The sequence below is a fragment of the Mauremys mutica genome, chromosome 12 (genome assembly GCF_020497125.1).
Source record: "Mauremys mutica isolate MM-2020 ecotype Southern chromosome 12, ASM2049712v1, whole genome shotgun sequence".
Taxonomy (NCBI): Eukaryota; Metazoa; Chordata; order Testudines; family Geoemydidae; genus Mauremys; species Mauremys mutica.
This window is the reverse complement of record NC_059083.1, coordinates 30,643,285-30,660,315: the sequence shown is the minus strand read 5'-3', so window position 1 is coordinate 30,660,315 and position 17,031 is coordinate 30,643,285. Positions and strand designations below refer to the sequence as shown.

At 47.8% G+C, this 17,031-nt stretch overlaps 1 protein-coding gene across 3 annotated transcripts in view; it reads right to left on the bottom strand.

Annotated features, from left to right (window-relative positions):
• Positions 1-1,334: 1,334 nt before the first annotated feature.
• LOC123347061 (butyrophilin subfamily 1 member A1-like) overlaps positions 1,335-17,031 on the bottom strand; it is a 37,533-nt gene continuing 21,836 nt past the window's right edge. For all 3 annotated transcript variants that reach the window (XM_044984504.1, XM_044984506.1, XM_044984505.1), the window contains 6 exons: positions 11,895-12,179; positions 7,847-7,951; positions 6,540-6,560; positions 5,881-5,901; positions 5,729-5,755; positions 1,335-4,699 (listed from right to left, as the gene is read on the bottom strand). In XM_044984504.1, coding sequence (XP_044840439.1) covers positions 4,185-4,699; positions 5,729-5,755; positions 5,881-5,901; positions 6,540-6,560; positions 7,847-7,951; positions 11,895-12,179 — 974 coding nt within the window. In that variant the 3' untranslated portion in view covers positions 1,335-4,184. The remainder of the gene's footprint in view (positions 4,700-5,728; positions 5,756-5,880; positions 5,902-6,539; positions 6,561-7,846; positions 7,952-11,894; positions 12,180-17,031) is intronic.

Sequence of the window (17,031 nt, the reverse complement as noted above, 5' to 3'; positions counted from 1 at the left end):
CTCTCTCTGAGTGTACTATCTCCAGGGCAAGAAGCTTACACCTTCCTGAGTCTGACCTCGGAGCATTCAGCAAGCCCTTCCACACTGTGCGCTTTCCGCACGAGTGTGCCCAGGCAGGTCCTGGGGCAACCAGAGGTCCCTGCACCCCAACTCTGCAGTCAGACGTGACTCTCAGCCAGCCGGTAAAAACAGAAAGTTTATTAGACGACAGGATCACAGTCTAAAACAGAGCTTGTAGGTACAGAAAACAGGACCCCTCAGTCAGGTCCATCTTGGAGGGTGGGGAGCCCAGACCCAAGTTCTGGGCCTCTCCCCATTTCCCCAGCCAGCTCCAAACTGACACTCCCTCCTCTAGCCTTTGTGTCTCTTCTGGACAAGGAGGCCATGTGATCTCTTTGTCCCCAACACCTTCAGTTGGCACCTTGCAGGGGAAACTGAGGCACCCACACAGTATTCAGAGAAAACATTAAGAACATTTCCACTTTGTCAAAACAGGTGCAACAAAATTTAATACCATATATTGAAGTAGGCAAGTGCTGCTTCTGACTTTCCACTTTTAATTGACCCTTGTAATCTTGTGGTGCCGACGCGTTGTAGCTTCATTTTATATTGGCTTACAGGGCGAGAGGAGGGGGGGGGATGACCATCATTTTGGGCACCACCAAAAATTATACAAACCTGCTGCCTATGGGAGTGGGAGCCTGTCCACCACCCCACACATCTGGCTGACAGTGTCTATGGCCTTGGGACCCAGCAAGGGAGCTAGATACCAGGGCTTTTCTGCAGGATCCCCCTGGTTCAAATCATTCGCCTGCTCGAAGGCAATACGGTGGGCATCCACATCCTCTCCCTCCTTAACCAGGGGCAGCAATTTAGTATCAAGGTTCCCTCACCCCGGGAAGTCCCCCTATGCCTCTTCGCTCCACCATCACCAGTTCATGCTGCTGCTGCTTCTCCTGTAGCTCTTTCTTGGGCTCCCACTTTCACAGTCCTCTCACTCCTTCCCACTGTGCTCCAGCTCTCTTGGACTCAGCTCCAATCCCATCCTTCTCAGATCCCCTGATGGGGAACCCAATCATGAAGACCCCCTATCTGGTTGGGGACAGGAGTCTTGGGGATGCCTGGCTACTGCGCCAGCTGCTCCCACATCCTCTTGTAGCCCCATTTGGGTCAGGAATTTGCTCCTTAGAGTGGTCACCATCTTCCACTGTGGTTTGGTGAACTTTCCAATGTATAACCCTCTCTTTTTTCACAGGTTTACAATGTCCTTCTTAAGGAGATGGTGATAGGCCATCACTTTGCTGTTACCAAGTTGTTGTGGACTCACAGGCCTGTGTGCTGACAGCTCCCTACGGTTTCCAGGAAGAACCTCTAGTGTGCCAGCCCTTCTCAAAGTCACCACCTCTCTCCCAGGGTGAAGCCGCACACTCCTCTACCCCTGGAACTGCTCATCGCAGTCCCCAGAGGGACCCCATTACTGCAACAGTCGTTCTTGCTGGTCACACACTCCCAGGGGTTAAGCGTAGCTCCTTCGCCACCTGAAACCACTCCTCTCCCAGCCTTCAGCACACCTGGTTCTCATTAATCCCCCTTTGTTTTACTGCTCCCCAGTCACTTACTACAGGAAACTCCATCCACGGGGTGCAGTAGATCCCACTGCTTCCACCAGTTGGCATGGAGTGTTGGGGAGTCAGGGTCATGCACCCCCCACTTCCTTCAATTCACTGTGACTCTCAGCCAGGAAGTAAAGCAGAAGATTTATTAGATGACAGGAGCATGGTCTAAAACAGAGCTTGTAGGTACAGAAAACAGGATCCCTCAGTCAGGTCCATCTTGGAGGGTGGAGAGTCCATACCCAGGTCCTGGGCCTCCCCACATGTCCCCAGCCAGTTCCAAACTGAAACTCCCTCCAGCCCCTCCCCTCTGGCCATTGTCTCTTTCCCGGGCAAGGAGGCCACCTGACTTCTTTGTTCTCCAACACCTTCAGTTGGCACCTTGCAGAGGAGGGGCCCAGGCTATCAATTGCCAGGAGACAGGGTGTTGGCCATTCTCTTTGCAGACCCCTGCACACCCCTGCCCTCTAGGGCTCTGCAACAATCATAGACCCTTATCCCATCACCTAGATACTTAAGAAACGCATAGGGGAAACTTATGCACCCACACACTACTCAGAGAAAACATTAAGAACATTCCCACTTCATCACACCTGTCACTCTAGACTGTGGGCACAATTTCTGCCGAGCCTGCATCAGCCAGTGCTGGGAGGGATCAGATACAGCTGCCTTCTGCCTCAGTGCAGAGAAACTGTGCAACAGAGAAACCTCAGGCCCAACAGGCAGCTGGCAAATGAAGACATAGCCAAAGGGCTGAGTTTACAGGCAACAAAAGGAGATGGGGTATGTGGGGAACACCAGGAGGCTCTGAAACTGTTCTGTGAAGAGGCTCAAACCCCCATCTGTGTGGTGTGTGACAGATCCCAGGCACACAGAGCTCACACAATGGTTCCTATAAAGAAAGCTGCCCAGGAGTACAAGGTAGGGAATTGCTGCCAAATTTAATGGGTTAACTTTGGGTTTTAGTTACAAGATTAATTTCACTGGAAGCTGCCTGTTACATGTATATCTGCATCATTCAGCTCTCCAAAGCCTTTGTTGTGTGGGAAATACTACTGAAAAATAAATGACCTAGAAGTGTGGCAAGAAGGGGAAAAACAGTCTTTAAAGGTACCTGACATGGGAGACTTATCTGAGAAGCTGAATCCTTGTCAAACCCAGCTTCCATTGGGGAAATAAGGGAACTTTTTTACCATAGGTGTCAACCGCGTGTGTCCTGCTGGCAGGCCCATGTCTCCTGACTGTGGAGCTCAGGGGGCTTTGGCAGGAGAGGAGGAGGAGTAAGGAGTGGTGCCCTCAGGGGACAGGGCAGAATGGTGTGAGTAGAGTTGGGGTGAGGCCTTGGGAAAGGGTGGAGTGGGGGCGGGGCAAGCCCCTCTCCCCTGACCAACACATTGGAAAGTTGGTACCTGTGCTTTTTACAGAACGGAAGCTGTTAAATGATCAGTGAGGCTTGAATCACAAGAGCTGCAGGCTGGTCTATGAGAGTGCTGCCTTCAGGCTGGAGATGGGGAAGTTACAAGCTGTTGATGTTGTTACTGATTTGTATCATAGAACTTATTAGTTATATTTGGATCACAGCAGTTCCCACAGCCCCCAGATGAGATCTGGGCCCTGCATAAAACACAATGAGGGACAATGTCCACCTTCAGCAGGTTGCAGACAAAGTAGACAAGACAAAGGGTGGGGGAGAGACACTGAGGCACAGAGAGGGCAGTGACTTGTCCAAAGTCATGCAGCAGGTCAGTGGCAGAATTGGGAATACAACCAAGGTATCCGAAGGCCCAGTCCAGTGCCCGAACAGCTAGACCTGGTGCCACCCCCACAGCAGCACTGAGCATGAGGTTTCTCACTGGGATTCTGAACTCCTGTGTTGCTCCATGAAGGGTCAAACTCAGATGCTGCCGGCCTGCACTAGAGGAGGTCACTGGGCTAAATGCTGCATGGACCCTGAGCACCTTGAATCTACACACAAAAGGGATCCAAACAGCTCAGGTTCATGACAAATATCACTGGATTCCAGCAAAACTAACCCCTGGACGGTGCAGACCTGGGTCAGCCTGACCTGTCCTGTGGTGTATGTGAGTAAGGACCAGCCTCACCATTTTTCACTTCTGATCCCTGTTTATTTTCCTGGGTCTCTTCCACTCTCCTCTCCTCCCTCCCACAGATCATCCCCCATGCCGCTCCCTTCTTTCCCCTGATCTTATCCCTTCCCCTCTTGATGCCCCAGTGAGATCTAATCCCACAGATCTGCACAAAATGCTCCCTGGAGCTTCCAGCTGCTCCCCAACCCCACAAACCCGGATTCATTAATTCTGTGTCCCTGCCACCCCTACATTTGCCTGTCCCCAACCTGGCTGTCAGTGCTACCCTCTGCCCCTCCTGCAGCTGCAGGGGTTCTTCCCCCCTCGCATCCCTGGGGCTGAAGGGAGGGAGGAGGAGGAGCTTCCAGGGGCCATAGAGATGAGGAGCCAGGGGTTGGGTAGATGGGAGTCCTCCAAGATCGTAGAGACTGGGGTCCATGAGGCTAGAGAGGCTGATTTCTGGTTCCCCCCTCTGCTGTGTGTCTCAGGGACGCAGTCGGAGCCGGGATTCCGCCCACACCTGGAACCAGGGTTGGATTCTCCCCACAGGGACAGAGCCCGGCGGGAAAGTGAAGATCGGGGCCCCGTCACCAGCATCGATAAATGTCACCTGCCCCCAGTCACAGTCAAGATAAACCCGGATCCTGCTGGGGACCCGGCGCTTGGGCAGGGGGGTTGCAGGGAAGGTGAGAGCCCAGAACTGACCCCACCACCGCTCCATAGCCCAGATCCCCCCCTCAGGGCTACGGCTGATCCATCCCTTCCTCCCCACAGACTCTCTGGCCACCCCGACTGCCCAGAATCGCCCATCCCCAACCTCCACCTCCCAGCAATGTCTCCCCGAGGTGAATCCCTCACAGCCCAGCACACAGAAGTCAGTGTCAAATCTCTCAGGGTTGTCGGGCAGATCCTGCTGTGTCTCTCCCCATCTCACACTTTTCCGATCCTCAGACAGGACAAGTTCGGGATGAGCCGTGTCTGGATCCAGAGTCACATTCGCTGGGGGGAGAGAGAATCAGAGTGTTAGGGGTAGAGCTCGGCCCTGGGGGAGGGTTTGATGGTGTCAGTGACAGAATCTGCCCCATCTGGAGAGTGACTCAGGGAATCTCCTTCCTCCAGGATGTAACTGACTCTGACAGGGAGCAGCTCTGAGATGTCAGCCCAGTGCAGGGGAGAGTCACTCTTCAGGGAGGTGAAAGAGCAAGAAGATTTGCTGAGCCGAGACTGAGACTCCAAATGTTTCTCATCCTGCTCTTCCCCTGATGGAGACTAGAGACCCTGGAATCATAATGAAGCCCCAGTAGATTTCCACTCATATTCACGTGGTCACAATTATTTTTTCCCTGATGTGCCCTCCCTCACTTCATTTTAAAACCTTGGAGCTTGGCTCTCTCTTGTTGATGCCAGCATGATGCCTGCTCCATCCTGCCATGTATCTGAGCTCTGTAGAGAATGACAAGATTTCAATAAATCTCAAACTAAAATTCTGTAGCTAGTCACCAGGGCCAGCCAATGAGAATGATCAGTCCAGGTTTCAGTTTTTAAAATTGGGATTTTGATTTAGAAGCAAGTACCTTCTACAAGAGATGGAAGTTAGAGGTGCGGAGAGGAGAAAGAGGGTTTGGAAATTACTTCATGAAGAAGAAGGTGGCAAGGATGGTTAAAAACAGCAGAAAGTTGGGATTTGGTGGAGAGAGGAAAAAAGAGAGAAAAGAAAAATGCAGAATTTGAAGTCTGAGTAGAGTGACTCCTTGGTTTGAACTCTTGAGGCTGGTCACTCTTGTTCCTCCACCTGACACCAGGGCTGGGATCCTAACAGACAATAACTGCTCAGTCACTTGGAGCAGGATTATGAGAGAAATGTGTAAGGAGGGCGTGTTGTGATAGTCCTTTCCTCTCCTCCTTTGAACCTCAGGACTCTGTCTTCTCTGAACAGGGACAATATTATACTACACTTTCTTCCTTGTTTTTTTGTGTGCAGTGAAAGGGTGCAGGATCTCCCATTGATTAAATATGAGTTGTAATTACCTGCATCACTTAGGGATCTCCTCCACTCTGGAAGCAAACACATAGATGGGGATGAGAATTAAGCCAGACAAATTCAGCATCAATAGGATTCATTATCACAGAAAAGGCTGCATCAGAGAGAGAAACAAAACAAAACAAAAAAATGCCCTTACCTAGGTCTACTTGAAGTTTACCTAAATAACAAACAGAAATAAAAGGACATCTTGTAAAAGCTTCTCCTGGGTGGAATTAACCACTGCCTGCCCCCCAGTCATTGATCAATTGGCCTGTCTACTGTGCATTGTTTTACATCAGTACAATCCTAGGGATTGGACACAGGATAAGCCATACCAGTGCTAGTCACTTTTCACACTGGTGTAGCTGCATTAGGGGTCTGACCAAGTGCAGTTCTATAAGGAAAGCAGAAGGCAGCCCAAAACTCTCTGTGGCCTATATGCCAGCCTTGAGCTGAGTTATAACTCACATGCCTCACCTACATGCCAGGGCTGTGGGCACTGGGTACACAGAATCCTGACCCAGGGGACCACACCCTCACTTTGATCCTGGGCTGCCACCAGCCCCTCTCGGAAGTTCTTTTTATGGAGCTGGCATGGAGCCATTTCTGCCATTGGCATCAAGTGCACAATCCCCCTGGTCACCCACTGCATGCTGCCTCTTGAAGACACATGTACAATATTGGCTTCCTACCCATTACCGATATAACAAGTTATGCAATTAGTATTACTTATAGTTTTCAAGTTGACATTGTCACATTCATTCAAAAATATTTCAGAGCATATCATTGGTTCTACCAGGAGAAAATGGAACTTACTGATAGTGTTGAGATGTTTCCCTGAAAAAGAAAATATAAATAAAATTATATAGGGACTTTTTCAGTGACTCTAGATTTAAAAGGATCTTTTCATTATGAGTCCTTGTGTAATAATAATGATGCTGCTCTGCTAAGCCATTGCAGCTCTCCAGGGACTTGCAAGTTGGGTGCCCAGTGGAGGAGAAATCAGTGACACAGAGTTTGGGTACTTTCTAAGTATAATTTGATTTATTTACACACAGACCTGTCCTAGAACAGAGATGGTCACGAATAGCACACACGCAATCCTTTCTTTCAAGAACTTCACCTAGCATCAGGGCTTGGTTCCCAGGGAACACCAATAATTGATGCCAGTTGACTAATAAATCATACTCTGTTTTGAAAAGGCTGTTTCGTGTCACTGAAAAAACTTGCTGTGGCACATAAGTCCCTGAAGAGCATACAAGCATGTGTTCAGGAGTCTGTCTAAGTGTAGACTAGCTGGGGAGAGCTCTTGGTGTAAAAACCTGAGTTCTGGAGCCCAGAGGCTCAGTTAAGGAAGTGATGAGGCTGTGAGGCCTACTGTGAAGGAAGACTGAGATCTTTTGGATGTGTTGAAGACTGAAGGGGTTCCTCCAAGAGACTGTTTAAGAGCTGGAGTGTGGATCCATGATATTTGGCTCCTAGAGAATCTTAAGAATTGACTCTAACCTGAGATCAAGACAATGAGCAAATTGTCCTGTTACTTGTTCAGCTTCCTCTTCTTGAACATTTGCAGAACCCCAAACTAACAACACAGCCTGTCTTCTCCACGACAGAACATTTGCTCACAAACTAAAACAAAGTTAAAAAAAAGAAAAATTTGGAAGACTCTGTGTACTGGCATCCCCAGTTAGAGCCTTCCATAACAAAAATGAAACGCCATTCATTAATACTGTAATAATCTTTTGAATACACTAGAATTAAACAGCACAAACTTCATAAGGCGAGGATTTTTGTTCGAGCCAAGGGTACTTAAAACCCCCAAACCACATTGATTATAGTAGGAGTTGGGAACCTAGCTCCCTCAGGCTCCATTGATAATCTAAACTGGTAGAAACCAAGTGTTAGGCTTATTTTAAGATGAAGAGGAACAGGTTTAAATTAACCTGAAATAAACTCCACTTAAATTGATGTGTCCACACAGAGGTTTGCATTGGTTTAACAAAATCCATTTAATTTCACACCTTAAGCTGATGTAACTTTCTCATGTAGAAAAGTCTAAATGGTCTTTTCTAAGGAGAAAATCTCATTCTGATTACACTGCATTTTCCCCACTAGAGCTTTACCTCTTAACATGAACAGAAAAAGAGTAAGGCTGATGAACACCAACAAAATCACCAGAGTCACACTGCAAACCACCGGCCAAGGAGACATTCTTGGGAAAAAGAAATCTGAAACACAAAGCCCACATTAGTTCGGAAATAAGAAACACTACACTATAGTTTGGAATGACAAACAGTGTGTACTTTTATTCTAGAAAAATGTATTACATCAGGATTTGTTTGAAACAAGTGTGGGAAAAATTGCTCCCTGCAAGATAAAAATTGGCAGAAACCAATTTTAAAGAGAGGTTCTGCTCACACACTTTTGATAGTATTGAATGGTGTATTAAATACTATGTGACGTGCTACCAGCCTCTCCCTGTCTCCGTCTTCCTCTCTCCAGCATACAGAGGCACCAGTAGAAAAAAGGGCCTGGGGAGCACCACCAGAAAAGTGTGGGGGGAGGGGGAGCCGCATAGGCTGTGGGGAAAAAAGGGGAGGGGCCTGCCTGGGCCACATCGTGCTGATGCGAGGGCTTCAAGAGACCCACATTGCCCCCCTCCTCCCCCACCCGCCTGTATATATAAGTTGGCCTGGTCACAGCACCTGTTATTAAGGTGGCTCCACCATTCCCATTATAGAACCTTCTTTTCAGTTGCTCACTGCTTTGCCAGACTTTAGCCATCTGGGCAGAAAAGTTCTACGCTGGGTACCTGCCTCAGGTGGAACTCTTTTTTTTTTTTTTTTACAAGTTTCAGCCAAAGTGGTTCCACTGTTTCTGAGAATGAAATTGGAGAATAACTCATTGTTTTGACATTCAAAAATAAAATAAACATCTGACGACCTTTTCTAGGAGAAGCTTTAGTGCCACGGGCTTTTGAGCAGAAATTTGATATTCAGCAGGGTGTGACCTTTGTGTCAGGGATGTGCCCTGTCCCTGCGAAAATCCATCCAATAATTGGGCAAGTGATAAGCCTCTGAAAAACTGTAGTTTTGTGCACACTCAGAGTTCTTAGAGTTCAACAGTTAAATGCTCTGAAGATTTTGTCCTCACTGAGCCTGCTCCATCCCCTCACAGCCCCTACTGCTGACCTGACATCCCCACACTCCAGGTCAAGGATAAAAGGGCAAAGCTGAGCTTTCCCTGCAAATGCTGCTCCAAGCTGGTGTGGGGTTGGGCACTAGAATGGACAGCAGGGGGCCTCTCGCCTGTGCTCTCAGTGCCCACTCTGCCGGTGTCTAGGCAGAGCGGAGGTAGAAGGTGACGGACTAGAATTTAAGAGGAAAGAAAGCTAGACCCGGAAGGAGGTAAAGGAATAGATTGGAACAAAGTGCTTGGTGAGAGAGAAACTGTGCCTGGGAATGAGGTGGAGCAGGACTCTGGGCAAGGACACTGGGAACCAGTGAGGGAAATGGGAGGACTGAAAGTGAGAACTGAGACCAGATGAGGAACAGGGGCAAAGGGACAGACTAGAACAAGGCCTGACAAGGAGACTGAGACTGGGAACCAGTAGGGGAACAGGGAAGAGGAAGGGGAGTCAAATCTGACAAGGAGCTGGAGTGTGGGGTTACATCTGAGGGTGACTGGGCAAAGAGACAGTGCAACCAGCTTTCAGAATGGAGAGAGGTAAACAGTGGTGACCCCAGGGGTCTATTCTGGGACCAGTGCTATTCAACATACTCATAAATGATCTGAAAAAAGGGATAAAATAGTGAGGTGGCAAAATTTGCAAATGATACTGTCATAGGTTTATTCCCCACTTTGAACTTTAGCGTTCACAAGATGGGGGCCTGCATAGGCTCCTCTAAACTTAAATCCTAGTTTAGATCTGGTAAAGCTGCCACCAGCCAGATTTTAGTGTCTGGCACACTCTCTGTTCTCCCAAAACTTTCCCTGGGAACACAGATCCAAACTCCTTGAATCTCAACACAAAGGGAAATAAACCATTCCCCCCCTACCTTCTCCCCCCCTCCCCTAGCCGTTGGGAGAGATCACCACAGATTCAAACTCCTTGAATCAAAACAAAGAGGGATTCACTTTTCCCCCCTCCCCTTCCCCTGAAAATCCAAACAAGGGAAGAAATCAATCAGGTTCTAAAAAAAAAGGATTTTATTAAAAGAAAGAAAAAAAGTACACTATCTCTGTATCACCAGGATGAAAAAATATACAGGGTCTAACTTATGAACTTGGAAAGACTTCCCCCCCTCCTTTCTCAGAATAATCAAAGTAACAGCAAACAGAAATAAAAAGATTTCTCCAGCACACACACAATTGCAAATGTAGAAATTAATTATAAGACTAATCCGCCTTTCTAATACTCACTATACTGAATAGAAGAAAATACTTCAGGAAATTTGGAGAGCTGGGATATATGTCTGGCCCCTCTTAGATCCAAAGAGAGAACAAAGACCCAAACAAAGACACAGACAAAGACTTCCCTCCACAGAGATTTGAAATGATCTTGTCCCTTGATTGGTCCTCTGGTCAGGTGTCCGTCAGGTTACTGAGCTTGTTAACCCTTTACAGGTAAAAGAGACCTTAACCCTTAACTATCTGTTTATGACAGATACAAAATTACTAAAGATAGTTAAGACCCAGGCAGACTGCAAAGAGCTGCAAAAGGATCTCTCAAAACTGGGTGACAAGTCAACAAAATGGCAGATGAAACTTAATGTTGATAAATGCAAAGCAATGCACATTGGAAAGTGTAATCCCAACTTTTGGAGGCAAGGGGAAATAGCATGTGATCATGGTATTAGAAACTGTATCATAGAGCATAGAGGACAAAGGGACCAAATTTAGAACACACAGGGAACCTGAATTCTGGTATTTCCCAACTTTTGAATCCAATTTTCATTTAAGGTGTTTTGTGTGTGTGCACATGGCTGAGCATGTGGATTTTATTTATATATAAATACATGAATAGTGCATTTGTGTGTTTATATTTTAATTCTGGTTGTCCCTATCCACAGTCTTCATGCTGTTGGATAACCAGGCTTCTGAACGCATCATCCAACCCAGGAGCCAACTCAGGGGAAAGCGCTTCCTTCTTTTCATTAAACTAATTCTACAGTTAAAACATGTAGGAAGAGAAATTATAGGGAATCAACAGACAATTTACATTTAAGTAAAATTAAAATGTTTGTAACAGCAACAAACTTCCACAGTAAAAGAAAATCTGACGTTTTAAGAGTGGAAATAAATAATTCATAGAGGGCTGATAAATATTAAAATACTCTTCACTTCAGCTGGCATAGGAGCTGATCTGCCAAATGGGTGTGTAGGAATTGATCCAAATCCTATTAAAGTCTTTAATCGGCTTTGGATCAGGCCCACAGCATTTTGTTCTTATGGCAACACCCTTCCCTGTGTGAAGTTTGGCAGAGGGTGAGAAACCAAATTTCAAATTAAAATGTGGACCTTGTAGTGAGTGACACACTCACGTGACTGTTCCCAGGGCTCCAGACTTTCTTGGCCCTGCCTTGCTTCTGACCCTTCATGAGCCAAAGACTCAGTAACAAATTTCCTCTATGTTGGAGATCACAGCATATCACATCTCCCTCTCCATAGTCACTGGGGCAAGAAGCCTAGTCCTTGATCCACCAGACCACCAGGAGGTAGAAAGTCCAACCAATCAGTAGGACCCCCAATATACCTTAACACTGCTCGGTGGTGACTGTATGAGAAAAAGAAATCAAATTTCAGCTTAAACATACATTAATAAAAAGATATAAATAAAATATCAGTTTGTTCTTCTATGGGACTTCAAACACCAGCCATGATGTTTTTATTATAATCATATCCATAGTGCATTTCTAGGCAGAAATACATTTGGATTTTAAAATTTAACCTTAATTCTGAATTTCCTGTGTCAAAACTACTTGTTTCTGGGATAATTACTATATCCCTGGAATGTATTTTACTCTAAATTGTGTTCTGAACCTTAACTTAATGTAGTTTTTGGTGAGGAAATATTTTAACTTTTGTATTATTTAGCAACCTAGATTTTATTTCTTCTTTTTTTTCCTCCCCAGTTTGGGATATCAGTGTTTGGTTTTGGTGGTAACTCACCTGATATATAAAAAGTTGAGGGTTCCTTTTCTAGGCTGAAGTAAGCGTTCCTTATAGAACAGGATAAATTCTGGTTTGAATTTTCTGTTATAATGATAGAACCTTGTATTTCAAAGAGCCCACGTCCATCTTTGGATTTTGTTTTAGTAGAGGAAGATAAAAGCTGCCCACTGCGATCTCGCCACAGCACCTCGGGCTCTGGGTACCATCCAGCCGACTGACACACAACTCGGATCCCTCCATCCTGATAACCCTCAACAGAGATTTGAGGTGCAGAGCCTGAAGCTAGAGTAAAATGAATCAGTGTTAATGATATACATATACAGCCTAGCATATAAACGTTTACATTTTCAATAAACTGATTGAATAAATTTTATGACGGCTATTTGTAGAAACAGGAAACTTGACTTTAATGAGACTTAAGTACTTGATAAGCATTTTGCAGTCCTGCAACCTCAGAGATGGAAGTGAAAGTCTTACAGAGCATGGGAATGTGTAATCAGCAGGTTAGTAGGTGATGCGAAGTGGGCAAGGAATGCAAAAGAATTTCCTTTGGATTTCTGATTTCTAGGCTTTGAAGGTTTTTTGTTCACAGATTCAATAGATTTTTAAGGTCAGAAAGGACCACTGTGATCATCCAGTCTGACCTCCTGGATCACACAGGCCATATGTCTTCCATGAATTAATTCAAGTCCAAAAGCTGTGGCTGTCCTAGCACACCCCTTTTCACCAGCGGTGTTCGAGTTGGTGCAGTGGGTCCTGATGCAACTGTAACTCTCGCTGAATAAAGTTTTTGTTTTGATTGTACTGGAGGTGAGGAAAATGTGTTTTTTTCACTACTGTCCCACCAGAGATCAATTTATACCTGCAGTGAAGAGTGGCATTGAATATTTAACCTCTAACTTCTTAGCATGAACAGATAAAGTGAAGGATTATGACACAGAAAAATCTTGCCTCTCTCTCTCTTTCCCAATGACTGTTCTATTGTGTACAAATACTTAAATAGTTGCTGGGCCAGAGAGACCGGCTCCATTGACCAGAGGTTAGTGCACCCCCCTGTGAGGTGAAAACCCTGGGTCTAGTCCCCCTGCTCCAGTCACTCTTTCACTATTTATCCAACCTGGAACAACTTCAACAGCAGAGACTGAGGGAGCCTCACATTAGAATTTCCCATAGCTCAGTGTTCAGAGCACTCTCCTTAGAGATGGATGACCCTGTTTGATTCCTTTCTCCACCCTGCAGAAAGAGGGGAATTGAAGTTGGGTGTTCCACAGCCCAGCTGAGTGCTCTAACCACTGGGCTAAAAGTTATAAGGTGGGCACCTCCTCCTCTGGTTATTTTGTGTGGAGTGGGGCCAGGCACCTACAGTAACTCCTCACTTAACGTTGTAGTTCTGTTCCTGAAAAATGCGACTTTATGCAAAACCATGTTAAGCGAATCCAATTTCCCATAAGAATTAATGTAAATTTGGGGGGAGGGGAGGTTCCAGGGAATTTTTTTTTGCCAGACAAAGACATTATATACATATACAGTATAAGTTTTAAACAATTTTAAACGAACAGTTTAATATTGTACACAGCAATGAATGATATGAAGCTTGGTTGAGGTGGAGGAGTCAGAGGGTGGGATATTTCCCAGGGAAAGCCTTAGTGCTGAATGATGAACTAGCATTCCACTGAGCCCTCAAGGGTCAACACCCTGCTGTTAATGTAGCCTCACACATTACAAGGCAGCATGGACTAAGGTAGGAGGGAGGAAACACAATAGATGCAGGGCTGTGGCTGCAAACACTTCCCTGCAAAAACTGAACATGATGATGAGCCCACACTATCCAGCTGGAGCGCACCACTCCCTCTTCCTGGCGGCACATGCATGGCTGCACAGGTGCTGACTTTCCAAAGTGCTGGGGGGGGGGTGCATGCATGAGTGAGAGAGAGAGAGAGAGAGACGTGCATTACCTCTTTAAGTACGCTGACCCCACTTCAAGCATGCTGCCTTTAAAGCAGTTCAGACAGGAAGCATCGGCTTCCAGCAAGCTCCCTCCATTCTGTCCCAGAGCCCTGCCCCCCTCCTCTGCTTTGTGGAGTGGGGGGATAGGAGTGGGGGGACAGGAGCAGGGGGGACATCTTGACATCTGCACCCCTCTTCCCCTCCCTCCTAACCCCCAGCAAGCAGGAAGCTCCCGGGAGCAGCTGCAAGGAAGAGGGCAGGAGCAGCATGGCAGTGGGGAGAGCCACCTGAACTGCTGCTGGGCAGCTGCTGAGCTGCATACCTTACAGAGAATTTAGAGGCGCTGATGGGGGGGGTCTTCTAGCCCCCCCATGGTTCTAATACCCCCAAGGAGGGTCTGCTCTTCCGGGGAGTCCTGCAAGCAGTGGACAAAGCAGGCAGCTGCCAAAGGACATTATAAGGGAGCACTGTGCAACTTTAAACGAGCATTTTCTCTAATAGATCAGCAACATAACAATGAAACAACGTTAACTGGGACAACGTTAAGTGAGGAGTTACTGCAATTAATTCCTGCAAGAAATGCAGGGCCGGATTAGCCCCAGGCCCTCAGAAGAGTTATCAGATTTTCTGGGGCCCCTCCCTGTACATAAGTTGTCTTCCTAATTTAAAATAAAATGATAACATGGGGGGCAAAGGCTCAGGGCTTCCCCTAGGCTCTGGGGTGGGGCCAAAATGAGGGGTTCAGAGTGCAGGAAGGGGCTCCAGTTGGGACAGGAGGTTGGGGTGTGGGAGGGGGTTCAGGGCAGGAGGTTGGGGTCTGAGCAGGAGTTGGGGTGCTGGAGGGGGCTCAGGGCTGAGGCAGGGGGTTGGGATGCAGGACGCTTACCTCGGGCAGCTCCTCTTTGGCGGCACAGCAGGGCTGAGGAAGGTTCCCTGCCTGCCCTGGCCCGCGCCACTCCCAGAAGCTGCCGGCATGTTCCTGGCTGTGGCCCCAGAGGGTGGGGCAGGTGGTTCCACATGCTGCTCTTGCCTAGAGACTCTGCCCCCGCAGCTCCCATTGGGTGAGGTTCCTGGCAGGGGAGGGCAGCGCATGGACAGAGCTTCCCTCCCTGGTTGCTGTGAACCAGTCTCCCAGCTCCAGCCCAGCGGAGTATGTGTGTGTGTGTGTGGGGGGGAATGGCAGTGCATGGAGCCTCCTTGGCGCCTCGCCAGGCAGGGCTGGATAATGCAGGGGCTATAGTGGCTGCAGACCGGGGCCCCTCAAAATGGGATGTTAAATGGGATGGGATCTGAGTTACTGCAGAAAACTCTTTTCTGGGTGCTGGCTGGTGAGTCTTGCCCACATGCTCAGGGTTTAACTGATCGCCATATTTGGAGTCAGGAAGGAATTTTCCTCCAGGGCAGATTGGCAGAGTCCCTGGAGGTTTTTCGCCTTCCTCTGCAGCATGGGGCACGGGTCACTTGCTGGAGGATTCTCTGCAGCTTGAGGTCTTCAAACCATAATTTGAGGACTTCAATAACTCAGACATAGGTTAGGGGTTTGTTACAGGACTGGACGGGTGAGATTCTGTGGCCTGCATTGTGCAGGAGGTCAGACTAGATGATCATAATGGTCTCTTCTGACCTTAAAGTCTATGAGTCTTTAAAAAATTATCTGGACTTTGGCAGCCCAGAGATCTTTTTGCAAGGCCCCCCTTAGCCTGGAGCCCTGGGCTGCAGCCCCTGAAGCCCCAGCGTTAATCCAGCCCTGAAGAAATGATTTAGGTGCCTATGCTGTCTGGCTTCAGGTGTCTGGTTCTCATTCATGGACCACCAGCAGAGACAGACACCTCCCTGCAGCCTGCACTTAGCTGTCCATCTGTCAGTGCGGGGCTGGGGCTTAGGACACACCTCTGTGGTTCACATTTCCCATTGGCTGGCTTAGGCACCATCATCTCCTCTTCTGGCTGTTTAGTGTGAAGTGAGTCAGAGACCTAACTCATTGCCATAGGAAACATGTTAAGCATTTTCCATTTTCTTCCTGAATTCTAAAGGAGGGACAGAATTCGGCTTCGAAAAGAAACTGAGCTTAGGCTGGTAACTAAGAATCAGCTGCTGCTACTGCTAAATGTCCAGTGAGGATCTCCCTCACCCCAGGATAAAAGGAAACCCACTATTTGTGGGTGTCTCTGTCTTTTGAAGAAGAGCAACTCCCTAATGTCTAGGGATATTGTCCATTCCCTTAGTTGGATAGAAAGCCTGTACAGAGGCTGAAATATTTCAAGGCGCAAACACCAGCACTGCTGTTAGGGGAAACAGGGAAGTGAAAGGGGATTCACGGGTAACAACATGCAAAATGATAAAACACTAAGGCCCAACTCCACAAAGAGAATTGATGTTGCAATGCCAAGCACCAAATGGCCTAACTTTTAAGATGTTTAGACAACCACTGGAATCCACAAGCCTGAGTTAGGTGAGAGATCAGTGCCTGAGAATGGGACCCACAAAATCCAGCATCTAGGGAGGAAGCTGCCTAAAACAGCTCAGAACAGATGTTGATAAGAGAGGTGTATCCTAGTGGTCCGCTGTGCCAGATTTCAGAGCCTGAACACAGGCTGGATTGAGGCCCCTATCTCTGCTTGTGACCCACAGCCTGGCACACTCTCCTGGAGTCGGTCACCTAAGCCACTTTTTACAATCTGCACTGGAGCTGGTACCACCCATAGAATTTTCGTCCCACATGCTGAAGATGTGGGAGACCCCTGGTTCAACGATCCCCTCGCTTAAATGGGGGGGAAAAGAAAGTGAACAGGGGCCTCCTACTGCCAGGGCTGTCCCTATCCATACACACAGTACGCAGCTGCATAGGGCACCAGGATATTTGGGGCACTAGAAAATTTGGTGCCCCAAATATCCTGGTGCCCTACACAGCTGCGTGCTACTCCAGCCTCTGCTCTGCCTCTTCCCCATGGTCCCCACCCCCACTTTGCACCTTCCCCAAAACCCCCACCCTGCTCCACCCCTTCTTACCCCTGCTCCACCCCAGCCCTGCCTCTTCCCACCCCTGTTCTGCCCCATCCCCACCCCTACTCTATCCCTTCCCCAAAGCCCCCGCCCCTGCTCTCCCCCACCCTTTCCCACCCTGCTCTGCCCTCACTCCCTTGAGGACTGCAGCAGGGGTCAGGCACCCTGCACTCACTGGCAGCGG